Below are 24,668 nucleotides of genomic sequence, written 5' to 3'. Positions count from 1 at the left end.
CTAATTTCCTAACATGGAATCTGGACACCTCACCAATTTCCAATTGAACACGGGCAAGTGAGTCTGGCTTAGATGTGGCATCGGTGAGTTGGGCTAAAGGGACTGAGGTAGATGAGGCAGGTACTATTGCAATGTTTAATAAAATTTTGGACTGGTGCATGGATCGGATAGGTTTAATAGGATAAGGGCCAAGCATGGACAGGTGGGACTAGTGTAGATGGGGCATGTTGGTTGACATGGGCAAGCTGTGCCGGAGGGCATGTTTCCACTCTGTATGACTGTGATACTTGACCTTACGTTCCTACCTGGCATCAGCCTCGCTGTAGTATTCCCGAGCCACGATATCTTCAAACAGCTCCCCGCCTGTTATTCTGTGGGGAGAGTGAGAAAGGACTTATTAACGGGAGGACGCAGAACAAAACAAAGTTATGCACAGTTACTCATCTCTGTTTCTGTCAAGTCGAGTTTATTGTCATCTGCACAAGTATGGTGAGGTACAGGTACAATGACAAAGAACATACAAGTGCTGGAGCAACTCGCTGGGTCAGGCAGCATCCCTGGAGAACATGGATGTTCATAAATTCTTGAGTCATAAGGGCAGAATCAGGCCAATCGGCCCATCGAGTCTACTCCGCCATTCAATTATGGCTGATCTATTTTTACCTCTTATCCACATTCTCCTGCCTTCTCCCCGCAACCTTTGAAACTCTTGCTAATCAAGAATGTCGATCACCAATGACTTGGATTCCACCGCCGTCTGTGGCAATTAGTTCCACACATTCACTAAATCCACACTTGGACTAAAACAATTCCACCTCATCTCCATTCTAAAGGTACGTAATTTTATTCTGAGGCTGTGCCCTCTGGTCCTATTCCCTTTATCCTGTATCTGTCCACTGTGGACAGTTTGATTGTAATCAATGTATAGTCTTTCCGCTGACTGGAAAGCAAACAAAAAATCTTTACATTGTACCTCGATACATGTGACAATAATAAACTAAACCAAACTGAACTTTCACTTGAATAGACCACCTGATAGATGTACATATAATTATGAGAGGCATAGATAGGGTAGACAGTCAGAAGCAGGATGGAAATGTCCAACACCGGAGTCCATAGTTTGAGGTGAGAGGGGCAAAGTTTAAAGATGTGTGAGCAAGTTTTTTACACAGAGGGTGGTGGTGGAGGCAGATACGATATTGGTGTTTAAGAGGCTTTTAGATAGGCACATGGATATGCAGGGAATGGAGGGATATAGATTATATGCAGGTGGATAAGAGTTGGACTGGCATCATGTTCGGTACGGGCATTGTAGGCCAAAGGACCTGTTCCTGCGTGGTATTGTTCTATGTTCCAATACTTAACAAGTGAACATCTTCACTTAAGTACGTTTGGGCGGCATTGTGGTGCAGCGGTAGAGTTGCTGCCTCACAGCGCCAGAGACTCAGGTTCGATCCTGACTACGGGTGCTCTCTGTACGGAGTTTGGCTGTTCGGCTCCGGTTTCCTCTGGCATGCCAAAGACGTACATGTTTATAGGTTAATTGGATTTGGTAACATTGTAAATTGTCCCTAGTGTGTAGGATAGTGCTACTGTATGGGGTGATCGCTGGTCGGCGGGGACTCGGTGGGCCGAAGGGCCTGTTTCCATGCTGTATTTCTAAACTAAAGCTCAACTAAACGACTTACAGGTCAAAGATCAGGTAGTGATGTCCCTCCTCCGATATGCTATCATGTAGTCGCACTGCAAGAGAAAGAAACATAATAACATTGGTCAGTACAGGCAAGACACAAGGGGTTGGGGAATGATATCAGACTCCAAGTAGTTATGTCATAGGAGCAGAATTAGGCCCATCAAGTCTACTTCGCCATTCAATCATGGCTGATCTATCTTTCCCTCTCAACTCCATTCTCCTGCCTTCTCCCCAAATTCCCCTGACACCCATCAATAACCGATCAATCTCCTTAAAAATTCCCATTGACTTGGCCTCCACATCCGTCTGTGGCAATGGATTCCACAGATTCACCATCCTCTGAATAAAGAAATTCCTCCACCTCTCATTTCTTAAAGGTATGTCATACATTAACCCAATCCTCATTAGGATCATTGTCATAACCGTCCTCTGGACCCTCTCCAACGCCAGCACATCCTTCCTCAGATACAAGGCCCAAAACTGCTCACAATACTTCAAATGTGGTCTGGCCAGTGACTTATAAAGCCTCAGCATTACACCCCTCCTTTTATATTCCAGTCTCGAAACTCCAGTTCACAGACACCATCCCTAATTGCCCTTGAGAGGTGGGGGGGGGGATTGAACTAACTTCAGAGACCCGCTGCTTTTGTTACCATCTTTTTGAACCATCACTTATCCATGTTCTTCAAAAATGCTGCCTGACCCTCTGACTTACTCCAGCATTTTGTGTCTTTTTTTGCAAACCAGTGTCTGCACTTCTTTGTGTCATAGCTACGTAGCTCCCGGAAAGTGGTATCACATATAGATAGAGTGGTCAAGAAGGCTTTTGGGACATTGGCCTTCAACATTCAGGGTATTAAAGTTGGCACGTTATGTTATGGTTGTACAAGACGTTGGTGAGGTCGCAATTGGAGGATTGTGTTTTGGTCACGCTACTACAGGAAGGATGTCCTTATGTGCCCCTGTTAGGAACGATGTTAAGCTGGAACAGGTGAAGAGAGATTTTACAATGATATTACCAGGTTGATCAGCCATGATCACATTGAATGGCGGTGCTGGCTCGAAGGGCCGAATGGCCTACTGCACCTATTGTCTATTGTTTATTTAAGCTGGAAAGGGTGCAGAGAAGATTTACGAGGATGTTGCAAGGACTCGAGGCCCTGAGCTATAGGGAGAGGAAGGGCAGGCTCAGACTCTATTCCCTGGAGCGCAGGAGGCTGAGGGGTGATCTTATAGAGTTGTGTAAAATCATGAGGAGAATATATAGGGTAGATGCCCTATTTTAACCTAGGGTAGGGGCATAGGTTAAATGTGAAGGGGGAAAGCTTTAATAGGAACCCAAGGCACAACCTATTCACACGAGGGTGGTAGGTTTATGGAATGAGCTGCCAGAGGAGGTAGTTAAGGCAAGTACTGTAACAACATTTGATAGATATTTGGACTGGTACATGCACAGGAAAGGTGGGTCAAACATGGACAGGTGGGACTAGCATAGATTGGGTGCGCTGGTCGGCATGGAGGAGTTGGGTCGAAGGGACTGTTGCAGCGCCGTATGGCTCAGTAATGAGGACATTTAGAGTCTGCTGCAGGATAGAAACAGTTGGGAGAGTGGGCGAGGACTCAGCAAATGGAGATTATATGGGGAAGTGCGAGCTCGTGTATCTTGGTAAGAGCTATCAGAAGGCAAATTATCATCTAAATGAAGAGGGATTGCAAGTAAATGGAGTACAGAGGGATCTGGTGCATGCATCACAAGAAGCTAGCAGACAGGTGCTGCAAGTAGTTAAGAAGGCAAACAGGAAATTGACTTTTATTTTAAGAGGTTTGGAGTTTATAAAAAGGTGTTGTTAAAGTTGTGCAGGGTGTTGATGAGGCCCTCTCCCATCAGAGAGGAGGTATAAAAGTTTTACTTTTAGACTTTAGAGATACTGCGTAGAACCAGGCCCTTTGGCCCACTGAGTCCACGCCGACCAGCAATCACCCTGTATAATAGCATTATCCTACACACTAGGGACAATTTACAATTTTACCGAAGCCAATTATCCGACAAACCTGTATGCCTTTGGAGTTTTGGAAGCAGATGCTAATTAACACACAATGACCCAAAATGACACCTATTCATGTTCTCCAGAGATGCTGCCTGACCCGTTGAGTTACTCCTGCTGCTTGTGTCCATTTGCACTAGTTCTATGTTAACCCACTTCCTACACACAAGGGGTAATTTAAAAAGGGTAAATTAACCTACAAATCCACCCGTCTTTGGGATGTGGGAGGAAACTGGTGCACCTGGGGGAAACCCACTCGGTCAATGGGAGAACGTGCAAACTCCACACAGACAATGCTTGAAGTCAGGATCGAACCCGCGTCTCTGACTCCACGAGGCTGCTGAGCCATTGTATGCAAATTATTTTTTTTATATTGCCATTATCTTAGAAGTGTTTTACCGTCATTTTGTACGTGTAAATAAACTTACTTTAGTTTTAAAAAATCCCACCCAAAAAGTTCATAAATTCGTAAGTCATAGGAGCAGAATTAGGCCATTCGGCCCATCAAATCTACTCCAACATTCTATCTGTCCCTCTCAACCCCATTTTCCTGCCTTCTCCCCCGTAACCCCTGACATCGTTACTGATAAACTGTCAATCTCTGCTTTAAAAATACTCGTCCTGGCCTCCACCGCCATCTATGGCAATGAATTCCACAGATTTACCACCCTCTAACTAAAGCAATTCCTCCCCCACGGTTTGTATAACTCGTAATCACCTTCCCCACAGCCAACAATGGACCATTGTGGGCTCTTCCTTTTCTTGATCATTATTGCTTTTTGAATATCTTTTATTCATTATTTCGATGTACCATCTATATTGCTTATGGTGATATTCTTTCCTGACACAGATCACAGTGAAGTACTGAGAATTGAATCATTACTTTGATAGTCAACTTTAGTCTGATAGTGGGAACTAGTGTGAGACTGAACACATGGTGACATCTAATCAACATCCCTGACCGCACACAATTCTACAACACTTACTCACTTTTGTTTTGATGAAAACCAGATGCAGAGCAGTGGTGCAGAGAATAGAGCTGCTGCCTCACAATGCCAGAGAGCTGTGTGTGTGTGTGTGTGTGTGTGTGTGTGTGTGTGTGTGTGTGTGTGTGTGTGTGTGTGTGTGTGTGTGTGTGTGTGTGTGTGTGTGTGTGTGTGTGTGTGTGTGTGTGTGTGCACGCGCGCGCGTGTGCGTGTGTGTGTTTGTGTGTGTGTGTCTGTGCGTGTGTGTGCATGAGCATGTGCGTGTGTGTACGTGTGTATGCGTGTGCATGTGCGTGTGTAGATGCGGTGCATTTGAGGATGAGTATTTATCTGTGTTTATCACTATGGTTTAATATCCCACACCTTTAAACAATCTATTTTTTCATGACCTCTCCCAGTTCGCCTGCCCTAACTCCAACAGCCTATAACTCCGTCCCCAATCCTCTCAGTCCCTGTCCCCTCCTCAAAGACACTCCTTGAGCCTCTGCCACTAAGCCTTGTCACTGACCTATCCTCTCTCTTCCACTATCTTGGCCAATGTTTGATAATTGGTTCTGTCAGGCCCCTTTGGGAGGCTTCAAGGGGTTAAAGGCACTAGATAAATGGATGTGGTTTGTGTTGCTCTGTCACGGTTGATTTATAATTCATATCCCCATCAGTTCAGATCAGCGTTACATATTTCACAGCTCACCGGCTGGGAACTGTGCGTACCATCACCGACAATATCCTCACTACATCTCTGTCAACAGCGTGAAAACCTGCAACCCTTCTACGAGGAATGAACTGAGAAAGCAATCCGCCGTCTACTGGAAATGCGTGCGGCTTGGATTCTTTATCAGGAGGCCACTAAGTACTAGCCCCTCTGCCCAAAATATCCCATCCGCATCATAAGAAATTGCAGAGAGTTGTGGACGCAGCCCAGACCATCACACAAACCAACTTCCCTTCCATTGACTCCATCTACACTTCACGCTGCCTCGGCAAGGCCACCAGCATAATCAAGGACCAGACTCACCCCCGGTCACTCCCTCTTCTCCCCTCTCCCCTCTCGTGAAAACGCACACCTCCAGATTCAGAACAGTTTCTTCCCAACTGTTATCAGGGTGGGCAGGCTAGGACTTTATTCTATGGAGAGCAGGAAGATGAGGGGATCTTATAGAGGTGTAGAAGATAATGAGGCGAATAGATAAGGTAAATGCCCAGAGTCTATGCCTAGAGTAGGGGAATCAAGATCCAGAGGGCATAGGTTTAAGGTGAGGGGGGAAAGATTTAATAGGAACCTGAGGGGTAACTTTTTTGCACAAAGGGTGTTGGGTGTATGGAATGAGCTGCCGGACGAGGTTGTTGAGGCAGGTACTATTCTAACATTCAAGAAACATTAAGAAACATGTGGACAGGTACATGGATAGGACAGGTTTAGAGGGATATGGGGAAAATGCAGGTAGGTGGGGCATGTTGGTCAGCATGGGCAAGTTGGGCCGCAGGGCCTGTTTCCGTTCTGTCTGAGTCTATGATGAAAAGGGAAAGATTTAATAGGAACTTGACGGGCATCATTTCCACACAGAGGGTAGCGGGTAAATGGAATGTGCTACCAAAGGAGGTAGTTGAGGCAGGTACCATAAACAATATTTGGACAGGTACATGGACAGGACAGGAAAGGTATAGGGGGATATGGGCCCAATGCAGGCAGGTGTGACTAGTGTAGAAGGGTCATGTTCGTCGGCACAGATGAGTTGAGCCAAAGGGCCTGTTTCCGTGCTGTAGACTCTATGACTGTATTTCCTTTAAACTTTGCAATAATGCCAATGACAGAAACATTAACACAGCTACAAGGACAAGACCGACACGCCAATGTCGCCAGAACAACATCATTAACACCAATCATACAAACAACTGCAAAACACTCATCATACCTCCATCAACAAATCTACACCAATAATAACAACGGCCACACGCCATTAGTGGCAACATTATCACTCATGTGTGATAAATACTCAACCTCCAATACGGCAGTGCGGTGCTGAGGTGGCACAGCGGTAGAATTGCTGCCTTACAGCACCAGAGAGCCGGGTTCGATCCTGACCACGGGTACTGTCTGTACAGAGTTTGTATGATCTCTCTGTGACCAGGTGGATTTTCTCCTGGTGCTCCGGTTTCCTCCCACACTCCAAAGACATGCAGATTTGTAAGTTAATTGGCTTTGGTAAAAATCATAAATTGTCCCTAGTGTGTAGGATAATGCTTGATGCTCGTACTCAATGTCCTGGCCGATGAAGGCAAGCAAACCAATCTATTAGTAAAGGAATACTTTAGTTTCGTTTAGAGATGCAGCATTGAAACATGCCCTTCAGCTCACTGAGTCCATACCGACTAGTGATCACCCCATCCTTAGTTTAGTTTATTTTTCATTTTTAGTTTTAGTTTATTGTCACATGTACTGAGGTACATTGAAAAGCTTTTTGTTACGTGTTATCCAGTCAGCAGAAAGACTACATGATTACAATCGAGCTGGCCACAGTACACAGATACAGGATGAAGGGAATAGTGTTTAATGCAAGATAAAGTCCCTACACCAGCACTAGCTAGTGTGACACGTACACCAACACTATCCGACACACTAGGGGCAATCTTACAATTTTTATCAAAGCCAATTTGGCCTCCTCCTGCACCAATTTTCTATGTTTCTATGTTTCTAATTAACCTGCAAATGTCTTTGGAATAAGGGATGAAACTGGAGCACATTGGGAAAGGTTGGTTTAGTTTAGTTTATTGTCACATGAGTTCATACGTTCTTAAGTTCTAGGAGCAGTATTAAGCCATTTACCCCATCGAGTCTACTCCGCCAGTCAATCATGGCTGATCTATCTTTCTCTCTTAACCCCATTCTCCTGCCTTCTGCAATAACCCCTGACACATGTACTGAGGTACAGTGAAAGGCTTTTGATGTGTGCTAACCAGTCAATTGAATTACTATACATTATTACAGTCAAGCTGTACACAGTGTACAAATATATGATAAAGTCCAGTAAAGTCAGATCAAATATAGTTAAAGGGTTTCCAATGACGTAGATAGTAGCTCAGAACTGCTCTCTAGTTGGTTCTAGGATGGTTCAGTTGCCTGATAACAGCTGGGAAGACACTGTGCCTGAATCCGGAGGTGTGCATTTTCACACTTCTGTACCTCTTGCCTGATGGGAGAGGGGAGAAGAGGTAGTGACTGTGGTGAGATGGGTCCTTGATTATACTGGTGGCCTTGCAGAGGCAGGAAGCCGCCAACACGAGGAATGAACGAAGATTAGGTGAAAAAAAATACAGAGGTGAAGTGTTTTTTCACTTCTGTATCTCTTGCCTGAGTGAACACCAGGAAAATCAAAAGAGCTCATTGTCGACATTGTCAACTTCAGGAGGCACAGCACCGACTTAGCCCCCCTACCCCGTGGTCACAGGGAGAACGTACGATCTCCGTACAGGCAGCACCCGTAGTCCGGTTTGAACCCAGGTCTCTGGCGCTGTGAGGCAGCAACTCTACTGCTGCGCCACCGTGCCGCCACTTTCAAGAGAATGATGCCAGGGTGTGATTCATGGATGCTGCATCCGAGACATCCACTCACCATGCCCGGGAAATAGATCAGAGTGCCACTAATGTACAGAAAGCTTCGATGCCTAGCCACCTCACAGCCTGAATGAGATAATTACAATCCCAACCTGCAAAATTAAATCTTATTAGCGATGAAACGACCAAGGCGAGAGAGCATACGTTGCCCTCGTAACCAGAACCCTTTTATTTTAGATTGGTAATAATTGGATTTCATCACAGAGTGTGCATTAGCAGGAGGTTGGACAGGTTACCCGCTGATCAGGTCGCAGGGGAATTAACGCTTACTAACAATCTCCAGCGACACAATGGTGGAGCGGGTGGAGCCACTGCCGCACAGCACCAGAGATCCGGGTTCCATCCTGACCTTGGATGACGTCTGTGTGGAGATGGTATGTTCTCCCTGTGACCGCGTGGATTTCCTCAGCCTGATCTGATTTCCTGCAACATTTTTGGGTGGCAAACTGGGGGAGAGGGAGGAACTGGTGGGCAGATGAAGCTGAGGGTGTGGTAACGAGGAGAGAAGATGTCGACAGGGTGGGTAAAAGGCTTTCGCCACATTGGCTTTCTTCAGTCAGAGTATTGAGCAAAGAAGGTACACAAAAATGCTGGAGCAACTCAGCGGGTGCAGTAGCATCTATGGAGCGAAGGAAATAGGCAACATTTCAGGCCAAAACCGTCTGAAGAAGGGTTTCGGCCCGAAACGTTGCCTATTTCCTTCGCTCCATAGATGCTGCTGCACCCGCTGAGTTTCTCCAGCATTTTTGTGTATCTTCGATTTTCCAGCATCTGCAGTTCCTTCTTAAACATATTGAGTATAGAAGTTGGGAGGTCATGTATAAGACGTTGATGAAATCACATTTATAGTATTGTGTTCAGTTCTGGGCACCACGTTATCGGAAAAATGTTAGAAAGGGTTCAGAGAAGATTTACAAGGATGTTGCCAGGGCTTGAGGCTGAGCTACAGGGAGAGGTTGGGCAGACTAGAACTTTATTCCTTGGAGCGCAGGAGGATGAGGGGTAATCTTATAAAGGTGTAAAAAATCACGAGAACAATATATCGGATAAACGAGTGTCTTGCCGTGGGCAGGGGAAGCGAGAACCAGAGATCACAAGAATGATCCCAGGAATGAGTAGGTTAACCTATGATGAGCATTTGTCGGCACTGGGCCTGTACTTGCTGGAGTTTAGAAGAATAAGGGGGGACCACATTGAAACGTACAGAATAGTGAAAGGCTTGGATAGAGTGGATGTGGAGAGGATGTTTCCATTAGTGGGACAGTCTAGGACTAGAGGTCATAGCCTCAGAATTAAAGGACATTATTTTGGGAAGGAGATGGGAAGAAATGTCTTTGGTCAGATTGTGGTGAACCTGTGGAATTCTTTGCCACAGAAGGCTGTGGAGGTCAAGTCAGTGGATATTTTTAGGACAGAGATAGATCGATTCATGATTGGCACAGGTGTCAGAGGTTATGGGGAGGAGGCAGGAGAATGGAGTTAGGAAGGAGAGATAGATCAGCCATGATTGAATGGTGGGGTAGACTTGGTGGGCTGAATGGCCTAATTCTATCCCTTATGACCTTGGGGGAAGATTTAGCCTGATGGGTAGCTTTTCATACAGAAGAAGGTCTGTATATGGAACGAGCTGCCAGAGGAGGTAGTTGAGACAGGTACTATTGCAACATTTAAGAAACATTTAGACAGGTATATATAGGACAGGTTTAGAGGAATATGGGCCAAATGCAGGCAGGTAGGACCAGTGTAGATGGGACATGTTGGTCGGCATGGGCAAGTTGGGCCAAGAGGCCTGTTTCCACACTGTATGACTATGAAAAACAAAGCTTTTCACTGTACCTCCGTACACATGCTAATAATAAACCTACACCTTTAATAAGGCATGTGTTTGCTTAGGTCTATGACTGGCTACTTGTATTGTAATCTATTTGAGAATTGACTGCTCAGTTAGTTTTCAACTCTGGTCAACCAGGTCAAGGCAATAATAATTAAAAAACCATAAACTGCTGGAGTAACTCAGCAGGTCAGGCAACATGTATGGAGAATCTCGAATCTCCCTCTCCCCTGACTCAGTCTGAGGAAGGGTCTCAACACGAAACATCGCCTATCCATGTTCTCCAGAGATGCTGCCTGACCCGCTGAGTTACTCCAGCAGTTTATGAAAAGTTTTAGTCTGAAGAAGGGTTTTGACCTGAAACGTTGCCCATTTCCTTCGCTCCATAGATGCTGCCTCACCCGCTGAGTTTCTCCAGCAGTTTTGTCTGCCTTCGATTCTCCAGCATCTGCAGTTCCTTCATAAATAAAACGAGTTACTCCATCCTTTGTTTCAAACGTTTCAAAGATTTTGTGTCTATCTCTGGCCCCATTCTTCCCCTATGTCTTATTGTCTTAAGTCTTCTATTGAAGCTTTGCTCCAAAATAAAATATTTTTCAAAAAAAGTGTAGAAATTCATTATTTGTACTCTTGATTTTGGTTCTTGCTGTAATTTATACTTCAATGCTGGGACAAGGTGTTGAAGTGGCTACACACACGGCTAGAACATTCTGCGGGCATTATTGGAGTGGTTTTGATACTTTAATAAATCTCTCTCGATCGTGGTAATTAATTTAAAGCGTTATTACGTTTAGTGTTTACAAGAATTAGTGCGATTTACAATGCGCATTGCATTCTGTGTTCTGCCTGCTTGTTTGCCAGTTTTGTCTATTTTGTTTTTGCGACATCACAATGTCTAATGATTTTAGATATTATGCAAATATGTGTCAAGGCCAGTTGGTTTTTACAGATCCTTGTGTGTTCAATGTTAATCCGACACCCACGGCCTCGCTAATTGTTGGGCGACTCAATTATAAAGCACCTTCTGAAAGCAATCAGTTCAAAGCAATTCTCTGGATTTCAACAGTGAATTATTCATGAGGCAAAAAGCATGAAGTGGAACAACTCTATTGAGATCTGGAAATGAGGCTGTTGCTGCAAATCAACAAGAATAACAGGACGTAAACAGCAAAATGTAACTTGGACACGCAATTGGCAGCACAGTGTCAGAGACCCGGGATTGATGCTGACCTTGGGTGGTGTGTGTGTGTGTGTGTGTGTGTGTGTGTGTGTGTGTGTGTGTGTGTGTGTGTGTGTGTGTGTGTGTGTGTGTGTGTGTGTGTGTGTGTGTGTGTGTGTGTGTGTGTGTGTGTGTGTGTGTGTGTGTGTGTGTGTGAGAGAGAGAGAGAGAGAGAGAGTGAGTGTGTGTGTGTGGCTGTGTGTGTGTGTGTGTGTGTGTGAGAGAGAGTGTGTGAGAGAGTAAGATAATGTGTGTAAGTGTATGTGAGTGTGTATGTGGGTGTGTGTGTGTCTCTGTGTGTATGTGTGTATATATATATGTGTGTGTGTGTTTGTGTCTGTGTGTGTGTGTCGATGTGTATGAGTGTGAGTGTAAGTGTGTGTGTGTGTGCCCAGTGTGCATGCTATATGTGTATATGTGTGTTTGCGTGTTTGTTAATTGGCCCTCTGTAAATTGCCGGGAGTGGATGAGAAAGTGGGATAACATAGAACTAATGTGAACGGGTGATCGATGGTCGGCGTGGACTCGGTGGGCTGAAGGGCCTGTTTCTCTACTGTATCTCTAAACTAAACTAATCTAAACAAGCAGCAGCAGCAGATGCTGGTATTGTGTGTAAAAGTGTTGGAGTAACTCAATGGGTCAAGCAGCAAATAACATTTAAACATTCTTGAACTTTAACGGGTAGAGCACTTGAATTGGCAAGAAAAGTTGCCAGGACTCGAGGGCCTGAGCTATAGGGAGAGGTTGGGCAGGCTAGGGCTTTATTCCTTGCAGTGCAGGAGGATGAGGGTGATCTTATAGAGGTGTACAAAATCATGAGAGGAATAGATAGGGTGAATGCACAGTCTTTAACCCAGAGTAGGGATCATGAACCTGAGGATTAATGTGCGAGGGGAAAGATTTAAATCGGAACCTGAGGGGTAACTTTTTCACACAGTGGGTATACAGAACAAACTACCAGAGAAGGTAGCTGAGGCAGATACTGCAACAACATTTAAAAGACACTTGGACAGGTACTTGGAATGGAAAGATTTAGAGGGACATGTGCTAAATGCAGGCAGGTGGGACTAACGCAGATGGGGTTACATTGGTCAGCATGGACTGGATGGGTGGAAGGGCATGTGTCCGTGCTGCATGACTATGACATAGTAGGTTACGATCAAGTACTGATGAATGGGATTAATGCAGATTACAGATAGTAATGTAGATTATTATAGATGTGGCAGAGTGGCGCAGCATTTGAATTGTTGGTTTACTGCGCCAGAGACCCAGGTTCGATCCTGAATACTGGTGCTGTCTGCATGAAGTTTGCACGTTCTCCCTGTGACCACATGGATTTTCTCTGGGTGCTCCAGTTTCCTCCCACACTCCAAAGGCGTGCAGGTTTGTAGGTTAATTGGCTTCGGTAAAATGAGTAAATTGTCCCCAGTGTGTAGGATAGTTCTGGTGGACGGGGTGATCGCTGGTCGGCGCGGACTCGGTGAGTTGAAAAGTCTGCTTCCGCTATGTATCTCTAAAGTAAAAATTAGTATTTGATGGTCAGTATGGACTGGGACGGCCGAAGGACCTGTTTTTTAAGACAATGAACTTCAGAAAGTTTTAGATTGTGTTCTGACAAATCGGCTCATAATTGACTCCAAAGAACAAAACAATCTGGTCCAAGTTATTCCGCACATCAAGAGTCACATTTGATTAAGCTCTCAGCATTACAAACTCTGTGTGCCAAAGAATTCATTGTCTGGCACCGCTCAAGGCAGTCGGTCATTTAAAGACAACGTTCTCTTACCGATGTTGGGGTGCTTGAGCGAGCGACATATCCGAGCCTCTCTCTCCAGCTTCTGGTGATCTGCAACACACAATGGGGAGAAGGAATGAAGGCAACATTTAGTGCAAGATAAAGTCCAATTAAGGATAGTCCAAGGGTCTCCAATGAGGCAGATGGGAGGTCAGGACCGCCCTCTAGTTGGTGATGAGGCATTGTACCACAAATCTCTACAATTTCTGCCGGGGGTGATGGTGAAGGTCGATACGATAGTTGTTTTTAAGGCTTTTAGATATGCGGGGAATGGAGGAATATGGATTACGTTCAGGCAGAGAAGATTAGTTTGTTTAAGAATCAACTGCAGATGCTGGAAAATCGAAGGTACACAAAAATGCTGGAGGAACTCAGCGGGTGCAGCAGCATCTATGGAGCGAAGGAAATAGGCAACGTTTTGGACCAAAACCCTTCTTCCTGAGAAGATCAGTTTAACTTAGCATCATGTTCAGCACGCACATTGTGGGATGTAGGGCCTGTTCCTGTGTTGTACTGTTCCGTTCTATAAATGCATCATGTGTAGATAGGATTAATTTGATGGCATTATTTTCGGCATGGACATTGTACTGTTCTATAGATACAGGTACTATGCTAGACTAAACCAGTGGGTCAGGCAGCATCTCTGGAGAATAAGAATCCACAGCCAATAATGGAGCCTCGTGGGCTCCTTGGCCATCAGTGCCGGCTCTGATTAGTTCCGTACCTCTTCATATCTCTAGTTTTCCTTTCCCCGACTATCAGTCCGAAGAAAGGTTTCTACCCGAAGAGTCACCTATTCCTTTTCTCCTGCAATGCTGCCTGACCTGCTCATTTACTCCAGCATTTAGTGTCTGTCTTTGTTGTAAACCAGCATCTGCAGTTCCTTCCTACATTGTGCTGTTCTATGTTCTATGGTTGTGCATCATTTGTTGGGGAGACATTGTGGGCCGAAGGGCCTGTTCCTGTGCTGTACCGTTCTGTGTTACCCACAAGAGCCCCCGCAACACACCCCTCAGATCTGACAGTGCAATCCTAGAAGTAAGTCATCGAGCTGAGACGAGAGACAGTGATAGGGAAACATCAGAGTCCCCTCTTGTCAACCACAGGGCAGAGTGGAGAAAGTGATATCTTGGTTGATCATTTAACAGAGCTGGCTCATCCGAGCTGGGTGAAAGGGCAGCTCGATCCCCTCTGATGGACGAGGGTGTAATGTTTTATGACAGGGACCATGACGTGTGTAAAATCTATCCCCGCACTCTCTCCCAGCCCAAGATTAAATCTCCGGACTGCCGCACGCACGCACGCACACACACACACACACACACGAGGACCTAATCTCTCGTTAGGAATTAAATAGCAAAGGTCTCCATTTAAACTCTTCATTCAAGAGTGCAGAGATTAATGATGTTGCCAGGGAGATGATATGGTATCTATGTGTGTATATGGTATATATATGTGTGTGTGTGTGCATGTGTGTGTGTGTGTGCGTGTGTGTGTGTGTGTGTGTGTGTGTGTGTGTGTGTGTGTGTGTGTGTGTGTGTGTGTGTGTATATATCAATATACATAAGTAAATATACTTGCATCCACACACAGCCACACACACATCTATATTTATAAAATGACTAAGATGCCTATTCTGCACCTGCCCCACCTGCACTCGTTAGTCCCATATCCCTCTAAACCTTTCCTAGTCTTGCACCTGTCCAAATGTCTTTTAAATGCTATTATAGTACCTGCCTCAACCATCTCCTCTGGCAGCTCGTTCCATACACCCACCACCCTCTGTGTGAAAAAGTTGCCCCTCAGGTTCCTATTAAATCTCTCCCCTCTCACCTTAAACCTATGTCCTCTGGTTCTCGATTCCCAAACTCTGGGTACAAGGATCTGGACATTTATCGTATCTATTATCCTCATGATTTTATACACCTCTATAAGATCACCCCTCAACGTCCTGCACTGCAAGCGATCCAGCCTGCCCAACCTCTCCCTGTAGCTTCTCCTCCAGTCCAGGCAACATCCTCTTAAATCTGCTCTGCACTCTTCCCAGCATGACAACATCCCTCCTGTAGCAGGGTGACCAAAACTGTCATAGTCGTAGTCGTGTAGTACAATTGTCCACGCTGACCAAAATGGCCCATCTACACTAGTCGGAGAGCGCCATCTCCCAGATACTGGACTGGTGAACTATGGTGAGGGATCATAGGCTCCCGATCCCCTTCTCCAGCGTCAGAAACCTTTTGGTGAGAATGAGATCCATCGTTAGACTTTAATCATGAAATACAGCGTGCAAACAGGCCATTCGCCCACTGAGTCCGGCCGACCAGCGATCACCTCATACACAAGCACAATTTTACCAATACCAATTAACCAACAAGCCCGCATGTCTTTGAAGTGTGGGAGGAAACCAGAGCATCTGGAGAAAGCCCACGCGGTCACAGGCAGAGCATCCAACTCTGTACAGGCAGTCACAGGGAAACTCCTGCACAAACTCCGTACAGACAGCACCCATAGTCAGGATCGAACCCCGGTCTCTAGCGATGTGAGGCAACAACTCTACCCTCTGCGCCACCATGCCACACCTGTGGCCTCATTACACCCACCCCGCTCCCCCATCCCTAATTGTGGTTCCACCTCAGGGTAAAGTTAGGGCCCATGTCCACCATAGAGAGTGGTGAATCTGTGGGATTCTTTGCCACAGAAAGTAGTTGAGGCCAGTTCATTGGCTATAGTTAAGAGGGAGTTAGATGTGGCCCTTGTGGCTAAAGGGATCAGGGGGTATGGAGAGAAGGCAGGTACAGGATACCGAGTTGGATGATCAGCCATGATCATATTGAATGGCGGTGCAGGCTTGAAGGGCCGAATGGCCTACTCCTGCACCTATTTTCTATGTTACTATGTTCTACGGACCTTCGTGTACGTTCTCCCTGGGGAGGTTGACTGCGGGGTGGGCTTTTCTCCGGGTGCTCCGGTTTCCTCCCACATTCCAAAGACCTGCGGGTTTGTCGGTTAATTGGCTTCACTAAAATTGTAAATTGTCCCTAGTGTGTAGGATAGTGCTGGTCTACGTGGTGATTGCTCATTGACGCAGACTCGGTGGGCGGCAGGGCCTGTTTCCACGTTGTAAAATCTAGTCAAATCAGTTTGGAACGGACATTGTGGGCTGAAGGGCCTGTTCCTGTGCTGTACTGCTCTGTGTTCTGTGAATGGAGATATATGGATCAACATGTTCAGCCAGTGTTCTAATTCCTATCCCTGTGAGACCCGTCCCTCAGTAAAACCTCTCCTCGGTGAATCCTCACCCACCATGAACCGTCCCCTTCAGCAAGATACCTCTCCCTTTCATTCCCCCATGAACCTTCTCAAACTCTCTTAAGCGCAAATACTTCAATTAAGTCTCCACAGTTAATCCAATATCTGCTCCCTGCTGCAATTTCCTGACAACATTCCCTCCAGCCTCCTCCGCAGCACACCAGTTTAATCACATCTCTCTTGTAATGCTGTGATCAGAGCTATGCGTAAAACTCACATGTTTGTGGTTTAGTTTAGAGATACAGCGTGGAAACAGGCCCTTTGGCCCACCGAGTCCACGGCGACCATTGATCACCCCATACACTAATACTATCCCACACACTAGGGACAATTTACAATGTTACCAATGCCAATTAACCTACAAACCTCTACGTCTTTGGGAAGTGGGAGGAAACGGGAAAACGTGCAAACTCCGTACAGACAGCACCTGTGGTCAGGTTTAAACCTGGATCTCTGGCGCTGTGAGGCAGCAACTCCACGATCATTATTGGCCTTAATAGTACATAGAACATAGAATAGTACAGGAACGGACCCTTCGGCCCACAAAGACCGTGCTAAAGATTGGGTCGTTCCTAAATCCTGATTGACGAGGCTCTCATTGGATTTTCCGTGACACCAGGGGGACTGTTTAGACGGAAAAATTCCAGTCTTGGGCTTTCCCAAACGCCTTTAGTGAAACTGTCTGCAAACCACCAAGGACCAATAATTATCCCGTCTTGTCTCAAAGCGGTGACTTTCCTCGTGAAAGGCAAGTGTTTAATTACTGTTAGGTCTCGCCTTTCACTGCCAATCACGTTGACAACACAATAATCTGTTGTCTGCTGCTTCAGACAACCCTCAACCATATTTATTACACAATGTGACCTCCACACTCCCCTCACTATCCCCATGGTGTAACGCAGTAAATCCACCAATGGTGCAAATGTTTACAGATATGAGTAGAATGGGTGAAAGCACAGAGTCTCTTGCCCAGGGTAGGGGAATCGAGAACAAGGAGACACAGGTTTAAGGTGAAGGGGCAAAGAATTTTTAAGAACCCGAGGGGTAACTTTCACACAAAGGGTGGTGGGTGAATGGAATGGAAGTAGTTGAGGCAAGGACGATTGCAACATTTAAGTAGTAATTAGACAGATACATTAATAGGAAAGGCTCCGAGGGATATGGACCAAATGCAGGCAAGTGAGACTAGTGTTGATGGACCATGTTAGTGAAGTGGGCAAGTTAGTCCAAAGGGCCTGTTTCCACACTGTATGACACCATGGCTACCCAGCAAGGAAACAGGCCCTTTAGCTCATCGATGCCACGCTGACCAGCGATCACCCCGAATACTAACAGTATCCTACACACAGGGGACAATTTACAATTTACAGAAGCCAATTCACCCTCAAACCTGCACGTCTTTAGAGTGTGGGAGGAAACCAGAGCACCCGGAGGAAACCCACGCAGTCACAGAGAGAACGTACAAACTCCGTACAGACAGCGCCCATAGTCAGGGTCGAATCTGGGTCTCTGGCGCTGTAAGGCAGCAACTCTACCGCTGCGACTCACTGTGCTGATCTCCTCTACATTGCACATTCTCCCTGTGACCACGTGGATTTCCACCCGGTGCTCCGGTTTCCTCCCATATCCCAAAGACGTGTAGGTTGTAGGTTAATTGGCCCTAGTGTGTAGAGTGGTGCTAGTATACGGGTGATCAGAGGTCAGTGTGGACTCGGTGAGCCAAAGGGCCTATTTTCACGCTGTATCTCTAAACTAAACAAAGATGTTCTGAACCACTGAGTTCTTCCTGCACTTTGGTATTTTTTCTCTCAAGCTTCTTTCTAGCATCTGCAGTTCCTCATGACTCCACGTATGTATGCCCACCAAGATGCCCCATCTACATTAGTCCCACCTGCCCGTGTTGGCCCATATCTCTCTAAACCTTTCCTGTCCATGTATTTGTCGAAATGTCTCTTAAATGTTACGATAGTACCTGCCTCAACTACGTCCTCCAGCAGCTCGTTCCATACACCCACCCCCCTCTGAATGGTAAAGTGCCCATTAGGTTCCTATTTCCCCCCTCACCTCAAACCTATGGCTTCTGGTTCACTCCTGTGAATCCTGCCCTAATTTTCTGTTCTTGCTCTAACATTTTCTCCATGTTAAAGTCTTTCTTTAAGTGGAATTCAATACCCCTGACACAATGTCAGGTCAGCGTTAGAGCAATTCATGTTATTAGTCCTCACAGCAATAATTACCGGCATACGTTATCACTTTGGCACAGGGAACAAAGAGCTTTTGCTGATAAAACACAGGTTTAAAAAGATCGCAGGGTTAGAAACAACTAGGGTTGCATGACCCAACATCGTGCATGCAAACTAATTTCAGTGGGAAGGCGAGAGCAGTTTCTGTCTCTGCAATAATAGTTCACTGGGCTTCAGTGGGTAGTTGTGCAGCAGTAGAGTTGCTGCCTTAAAGTGCCCGAAACCCGGGTTCGATCCTGACTACGGGTGCTATCTGTATGGAGTTTGTATATTCTCATAAGTCATAGGAGCAGAATTAGGCCATCGAGTCTTCTTCACCATGCAATCATTCTCTCTAAACCATATTCTCCTGCCTTCTCCCCGTAACCCACAATAGACCCAATGACCCAATTCCTCCACCGATGTCTGCACAGAGTTTGTACCTTCTTTCTGTGACCGTGTGGGGTTTCTCCGGGTGCTCCAGGAACACTCCAAAGTCATGTAGGTTTGTAGGTGTATTGGCCCTCTATAAACTGTCCCTAGTATGTAGGATAGAACCAGTGCATGTTCTACTTCTAGAAAATCACTAGTTCTGATTTTCCTGGCTCCTATAGATTCCAGAGAAAACAATCCAAGTCTTTTCAACCTCTCCCTATAGCTGAAATCCTCTAATCCAGGTATCATTCTAAGGGTTTCGACCCGAAACGTTGCCTGTTTTCTTCGTTCCATAGATGCTGCCTCACCCGCTGAGTTTCTCCAGCCTTTTTGTCAACCATCATTCTGGTAAACCGCATTTGCACCTTACTCAAAGCCTCCAAATTCTTCCTGTAATGGGGCGAGCAGAACTCCAAGCCGAACCTTAGTCCAATTAAGCTGCATTGTGACTTCCTGACTCTTATATCCAATGCCCGAGCTGTGAAGGCAAGCATACCATAAGTCTTCTTTACTGCTCCATCTACTTATGTTGTCACTTTCAGGGACCTCTGGACTTGGACCTCAAGACCACTCTGTACATTAATGCTATTAAGGGTTTTGCCATTAATGGTTTCTATTCCACTTACATTTGACCTCCCAACATGCTTGCTCAGTTCATGGCTCATCATTTCCAGTAATTTCCCTTGATCTGATGTTCAACCGGTAGATGATTAATATTCCAGTAACTCCTGCCTTCAGGGCTGCCAACTCTCATGCATTGAGTGTGAGACTCACGCATTTCGCCAAATTCTCACGGTCTCTCGCTGATCACAAATTTCTCATGCTCTGTCGTGAGAAATTCTGTGATCAACGAGAATTTCAAACCTCATACCAACTGCATGGGCCGCGGGTGTTGGAGAGCCGGGGCTGAGGGAGGGATGGAAGCAGAAGCAGCGGCGGGGGCATATGCGGATCCGGGGCTGGCTAGTGTTTGCCGGGCTGGCCAGTGTTTGCCTGGCTGGCAAGTCGCTCACTGCAGCTCCGGCCATGGAGAAGCCTCAGTGCAAGAGTCCCGGGCATTCGGAGGCTTTCAAAAATGCTCTGTGGGCCCTGGTTCAGACAGAGAGCACTGCCAGATGTGTATGGGGAACTGAGGCCAGTTGTCTGGATGTCTGGATCCCAATGCTCAGCGCTTCGTGTTTCGGAGTTGGCTAATGTTATTGATTTGTAATTAGCCTGATTTGTAAATAGCTGACAAAACCTTCATTTATTAATCTGGAATATCCAGGGGGATGAGATAAATGGAATATTATAATGACATGCAAGGTGTCAGGCTGTCTGTCACAACATACAGTCCTGATAACCCATTATTTCCTTCAGTTAAATATTGGGATGGGAGCACTATTGTCATTTGCCACTCAACTATTATGTTTGTATACCTCACTGACCACACCCCCCCCCCCCCAAATTCCTTTGACAGATTGAATTAAAATGTCCCCAATCTTGTTGTTTTATGAATTGAACACGTAGATGAACATCCTCAAGGAGTGTAATCAGATGGAAACTGATTCAGATGCGATGTTTAAGTGCTTGTTCAAAGAAGGGGCATATTTTAAAGGAGTGACAGAGATACTTGCAGGGAAATGTGTGAGGAGGTTATTATTTGTCATTAGTTTTAGCTTGAACCAGGATATCTGAAGATTCAAAGTTTAATATAGTAATTGTGCTGATACTGACTCCAACCAACCACGTAATAAATATCATCCATTCCGGAGGTTTTATTTTTCTGATGCCATTTAAACTTCACTATAATTTCAATCATTTCAATGTAAAAGTAAATGGGAATGGGGAGCATTGGAACAAAAATTTGCCCTCGGTACATATTAACTGTATTATAATAATGTATGCATGTTGGTAGGTGCAATCAAAACAATGATATTTTTATCATTGTTGTGTTATGAATACCATAGAAAATATTATGCACTCTCAAGATCACATTTTATGGAATAATATTGCTTAAATACACAGTTATTGGACTTTACATTTCGGAAAAGTCCCAGCTGAGAGGAAAACTGCAAAATACTGAAAATATTGGGGGTGAAAATGACTTCAGGGCAGTTTGTTAGGAAAATGAAGGAAATGGTAACAGAATACTTATACAGCTGAGTGAGTATAATTTTATGGATGAGAAATTGTGTTCAACCAATTGATGACTTCTTTGACAAAGTAACTAGCATGTTAGATAACAAGGAAGCCAATAGATGTAGCAAATTTTGTTATGCGTCTGTGAAGTGCCCCATAAAAGATTACTGCATTAGATAAGCACCTGTGGACTTGAATGTAATAGGTTAAGTCCAGGGGGTCAGATATGGGGCTTTATGTGTGGGCCAGATATATTGTCAATGCAGAGGGGCTAGGAGCAAGGCCAAGTGTACATCCAGAGGCTAGGTCTGGAATAGGTGCACAGTCAAAGCTGGGACAATGAGAGTGTTCAACACTGTGAACCTAAGCAGGTAAGCAGCAATGATCAGGGTAGAATAGGGGGGCAGGTATAAGGCTGGATTCATGGTTAGGAATGAGAGAATGTATGCAACTGGAATCAGGGTCAGGGATAGTACCAGGTGTGCAGTGAGACCCAGGTTGGTCAACATGGGACAAGTGTTTGATTATAATCTGATTTCCATACATGAATACACTAAGATCATTCATGTGCTGCACCTGTTGATCAGAGTCTGGGCTCTATTGTGGCATGTAATTAGGAATGTAATTTAGCCTAACCTTATTCATAGCTAATCCAATTTAAAGCATAAATACTGCATTCACGTGTAAGTTAAAAGACTCGCTACTATGCACCAGATGGCACAATTTCAAGTTGAAAAATGCCAAAGCTCCGTACAACCCCCCCCCCCCCCCCCCCCCCCACCAACCCCCCTCGGTCACAATGCTCCCTCAGGCTTGGTCTGTCACAATTTTTCACTCCCAACTCTCATCCAATGTTGGCAGCCCTGCCTGCCTTCCAGTCTTGAATAATGTATTGACCTTTGGGAAATATCAGACCAAACCTTGGGTTTAGAAAGCATTTGCAAATGTACAGTCCCCCTCCAAATCCTCTTGCCCACACTAGGGCAGCACAATGGCGCAGCGGTAGAGTTGCTGCCTTACAGTGCCAGAGACCCGGGTTCGATCCTGATCTTGGGTGATGTCTGTACAGAGATAGTACTTTCCACATGTGACCACGTGGGTTTCCTCCAGGTGCTCTGGTTACCTCCCACACCCCAAAGACGTGCAAGTTTGTAGGTTAAATGTAAAGTGTCCCTCGTGTGTAAGATAGTGCTATGTGCGGGGTCATCGCTGGTCGGCGTGGACTCGGTGGGCCGAAGGGCCTGTTTCCACACTGTATCTCTAAAGTATAGTTTAGTCACTCATCTCCTTTGGGGTAGGTCAGAAGACTGTCTCCAAACCAGAAGCCTTTTATAATGGTTAGGCATAGCTTGCTTATTTTAATGAGCTTTTCCCTCATTAATAAATCATGCAGGAAACCACAGGGCTTTTAAAACTTCCTCAACGTGTCCTGTTATCTTTATATACATATAACCCCTGGTCTCTCTCTTGCCGCAGACTCTGTAAAATATATTTCTTGGAATAAGGTAGGCGCAGTAGTGCAGTGGTAGAGTTGTTGCCTCACAGCGCCAGATACCCAGGCTCGATCCTGATTATGGGAACTCTCTGTACCACGTTTGTACCATCTCCCCGTCAATGTGTGCGTTTTCCCTGTGTGTTCCAATTTTCTCTCACACTTCAAAGACGTACAAGCTTGTAGATTCATCGTCTTCGGTAATAGTGTACATTGTCCCTAATGTGTGTTGGATAGTGTTAGTGTGCGGGGTAATCACTGGTCGGTATGGACTTGGTGGGCCGAAGAGCCTGCGGTATCTCTAAACAGTACTAAACTAAGCTTATGGATATTCCATGGGAAGCAAGATGCTGAGGCGTGATCTTATTAAGGTGTGTAAAATCATGGAGGGGATGGATTGGGTGAATGCACAGTCTTTATTACCAATGTAAGGGAATCAATAACTAGAGGGCCCAGGTTTAAGGTGAGGGGAAAGATTTAAAAGGAACCTGCCCTTTAACTTTTCTTGTCTGTTGCCATTTTTTCTTTCCACATGCATCACTTCACAGCTGATTGCGTTCAACGTTAGCTGTGTTGAGGATGTTGCCAGGACTTCGCGAGCCTGAGCTACAGGGAGAGGTTGGGTAGGCTGGGACTTTATTCCTTGGAGCGCAGGAGGATGAGGGATGATCCTATAGAGATGTATAAAATCACGAGGGGAATAGATAGGGTGAATGCACGGAGTGGGGGAATGAAAGAACTAGGTTTAAGGCGAGAGGGAAAAGATTTAATAGGAACCAGAGGGGCAACTTTTTCACACAGAGGGTGGGTATATGGAACGAGCTGCCAGAGGAGGTAGTTGAGACAGGCACTGTAACAACAGGTCAAGGACTGCTGGATCTCCCAGTTACAAACCATTTTAACTCCTCTCTTCATTCCCACACTGACCATTCTGTCATGGCCGACCTCAACTGTCAGAGTGAGGCCACACGCAAATTGGAGGAATGGCACCTTTTCACTCAGACGATGGTTCATATATGGAGATGACATTTAGACAGGTACATGGATAGAGGAATAAGGACCAAACATGGGCAAATCCGATTATCTTAGATGGGGCATGTTGTTCAGCATAAACAATTGTTAACTACCATTTGAGTGAATATGTTGCCCCAGACGTCCCTTTTAAACCTCACCCCTCTCACCTTAAGCCTGTGCCCTCTAGTTTTCGAATCCTTTACCTTGCAAAAAGACTGAGCAGTCTGAAGAAGGGTCTCAAATCGAAATGTCCCCTATCCATGTTCTCCAGAGATAGTAGAAACGAGGAACTGCAGATGTTGGTTTACACCGAAGATAGTCAGACAGCGTCTCTGGAGAAAAAGGATGGGTGATGTTTCGGGTTGGGACCCTACTTCAAACTGAAAGCAGGGGATGCGGGGAGGGGTGAGGTGAAGAGGCTGGCAGGTTGGTGCCTGGTAGATCCATTGTTGGATAGAGATGGTGTGATCTCAAGAGAAACAATGTGGAGAACGGTGGAACTGGTTACACGACCAGGATGGATGCAGAGTGCAAGGGGTCGGGGAGGGAGGAGAGTGTGAGTAGAAGTTACTTAAAATGAGCGAATTCAATGTACAATGTGAATGTAAATGTGGAATGAATGTGAACAGGATGTTTCCAGTAGTGGGAGAGTTTAGGACCAGAGGCTATAAGCTCAGAATAAAGGACATAGTTTGAGAAAAATGAGGAGGAATTTATTTAGTCAGAGGGTGGTGAATCTGTGGAATTCATTGCCACAGACGGCTGTCAAGGCCTGGTCAATGGATATTTTAAAGCCGAGATTGACCGATTCTTGATTAGTACGGGTATCCGGGGTTGTGGGATGAAGGCAGGAGGAGAATGCTGTTGAAAGAGAAAGATAGATCAGCCATGAT

The 24,668-nt window shown here is 45.5% G+C and overlaps 1 protein-coding gene across 2 annotated transcripts in view; it reads right to left on the bottom strand.

Annotated features, from left to right (window-relative positions):
- Window positions 1–24,668, bottom strand: part of LOC129701572 (calcium/calmodulin-dependent protein kinase type II subunit alpha) — a 90,815-nt gene that overhangs the window by 40,423 nt on the left and 25,724 nt on the right. For both annotated transcript variants that reach the window (XM_055642835.1, XM_055642836.1), the window contains exons 3-5: window positions 13,174–13,233; window positions 1,689–1,743; window positions 306–371 (exon numbers count right to left, since the gene is read on the bottom strand). In XM_055642835.1, coding sequence (XP_055498810.1) covers window positions 306–371; window positions 1,689–1,743; window positions 13,174–13,233 — 181 coding nt within the window. The remainder of the gene's footprint in view (window positions 1–305; window positions 372–1,688; window positions 1,744–13,173; window positions 13,234–24,668) is intronic.

This window comes from Leucoraja erinacea, chromosome 11 (genome assembly GCF_028641065.1).
Source record: "Leucoraja erinacea ecotype New England chromosome 11, Leri_hhj_1, whole genome shotgun sequence".
NCBI classification, from domain to species: Eukaryota; Metazoa; Chordata; class Chondrichthyes; order Rajiformes; family Rajidae; genus Leucoraja; species Leucoraja erinaceus.
The sequence above is the reverse complement of the archived record's forward strand: the minus strand, read 5'-3'. Positions and strand labels throughout refer to the sequence as shown.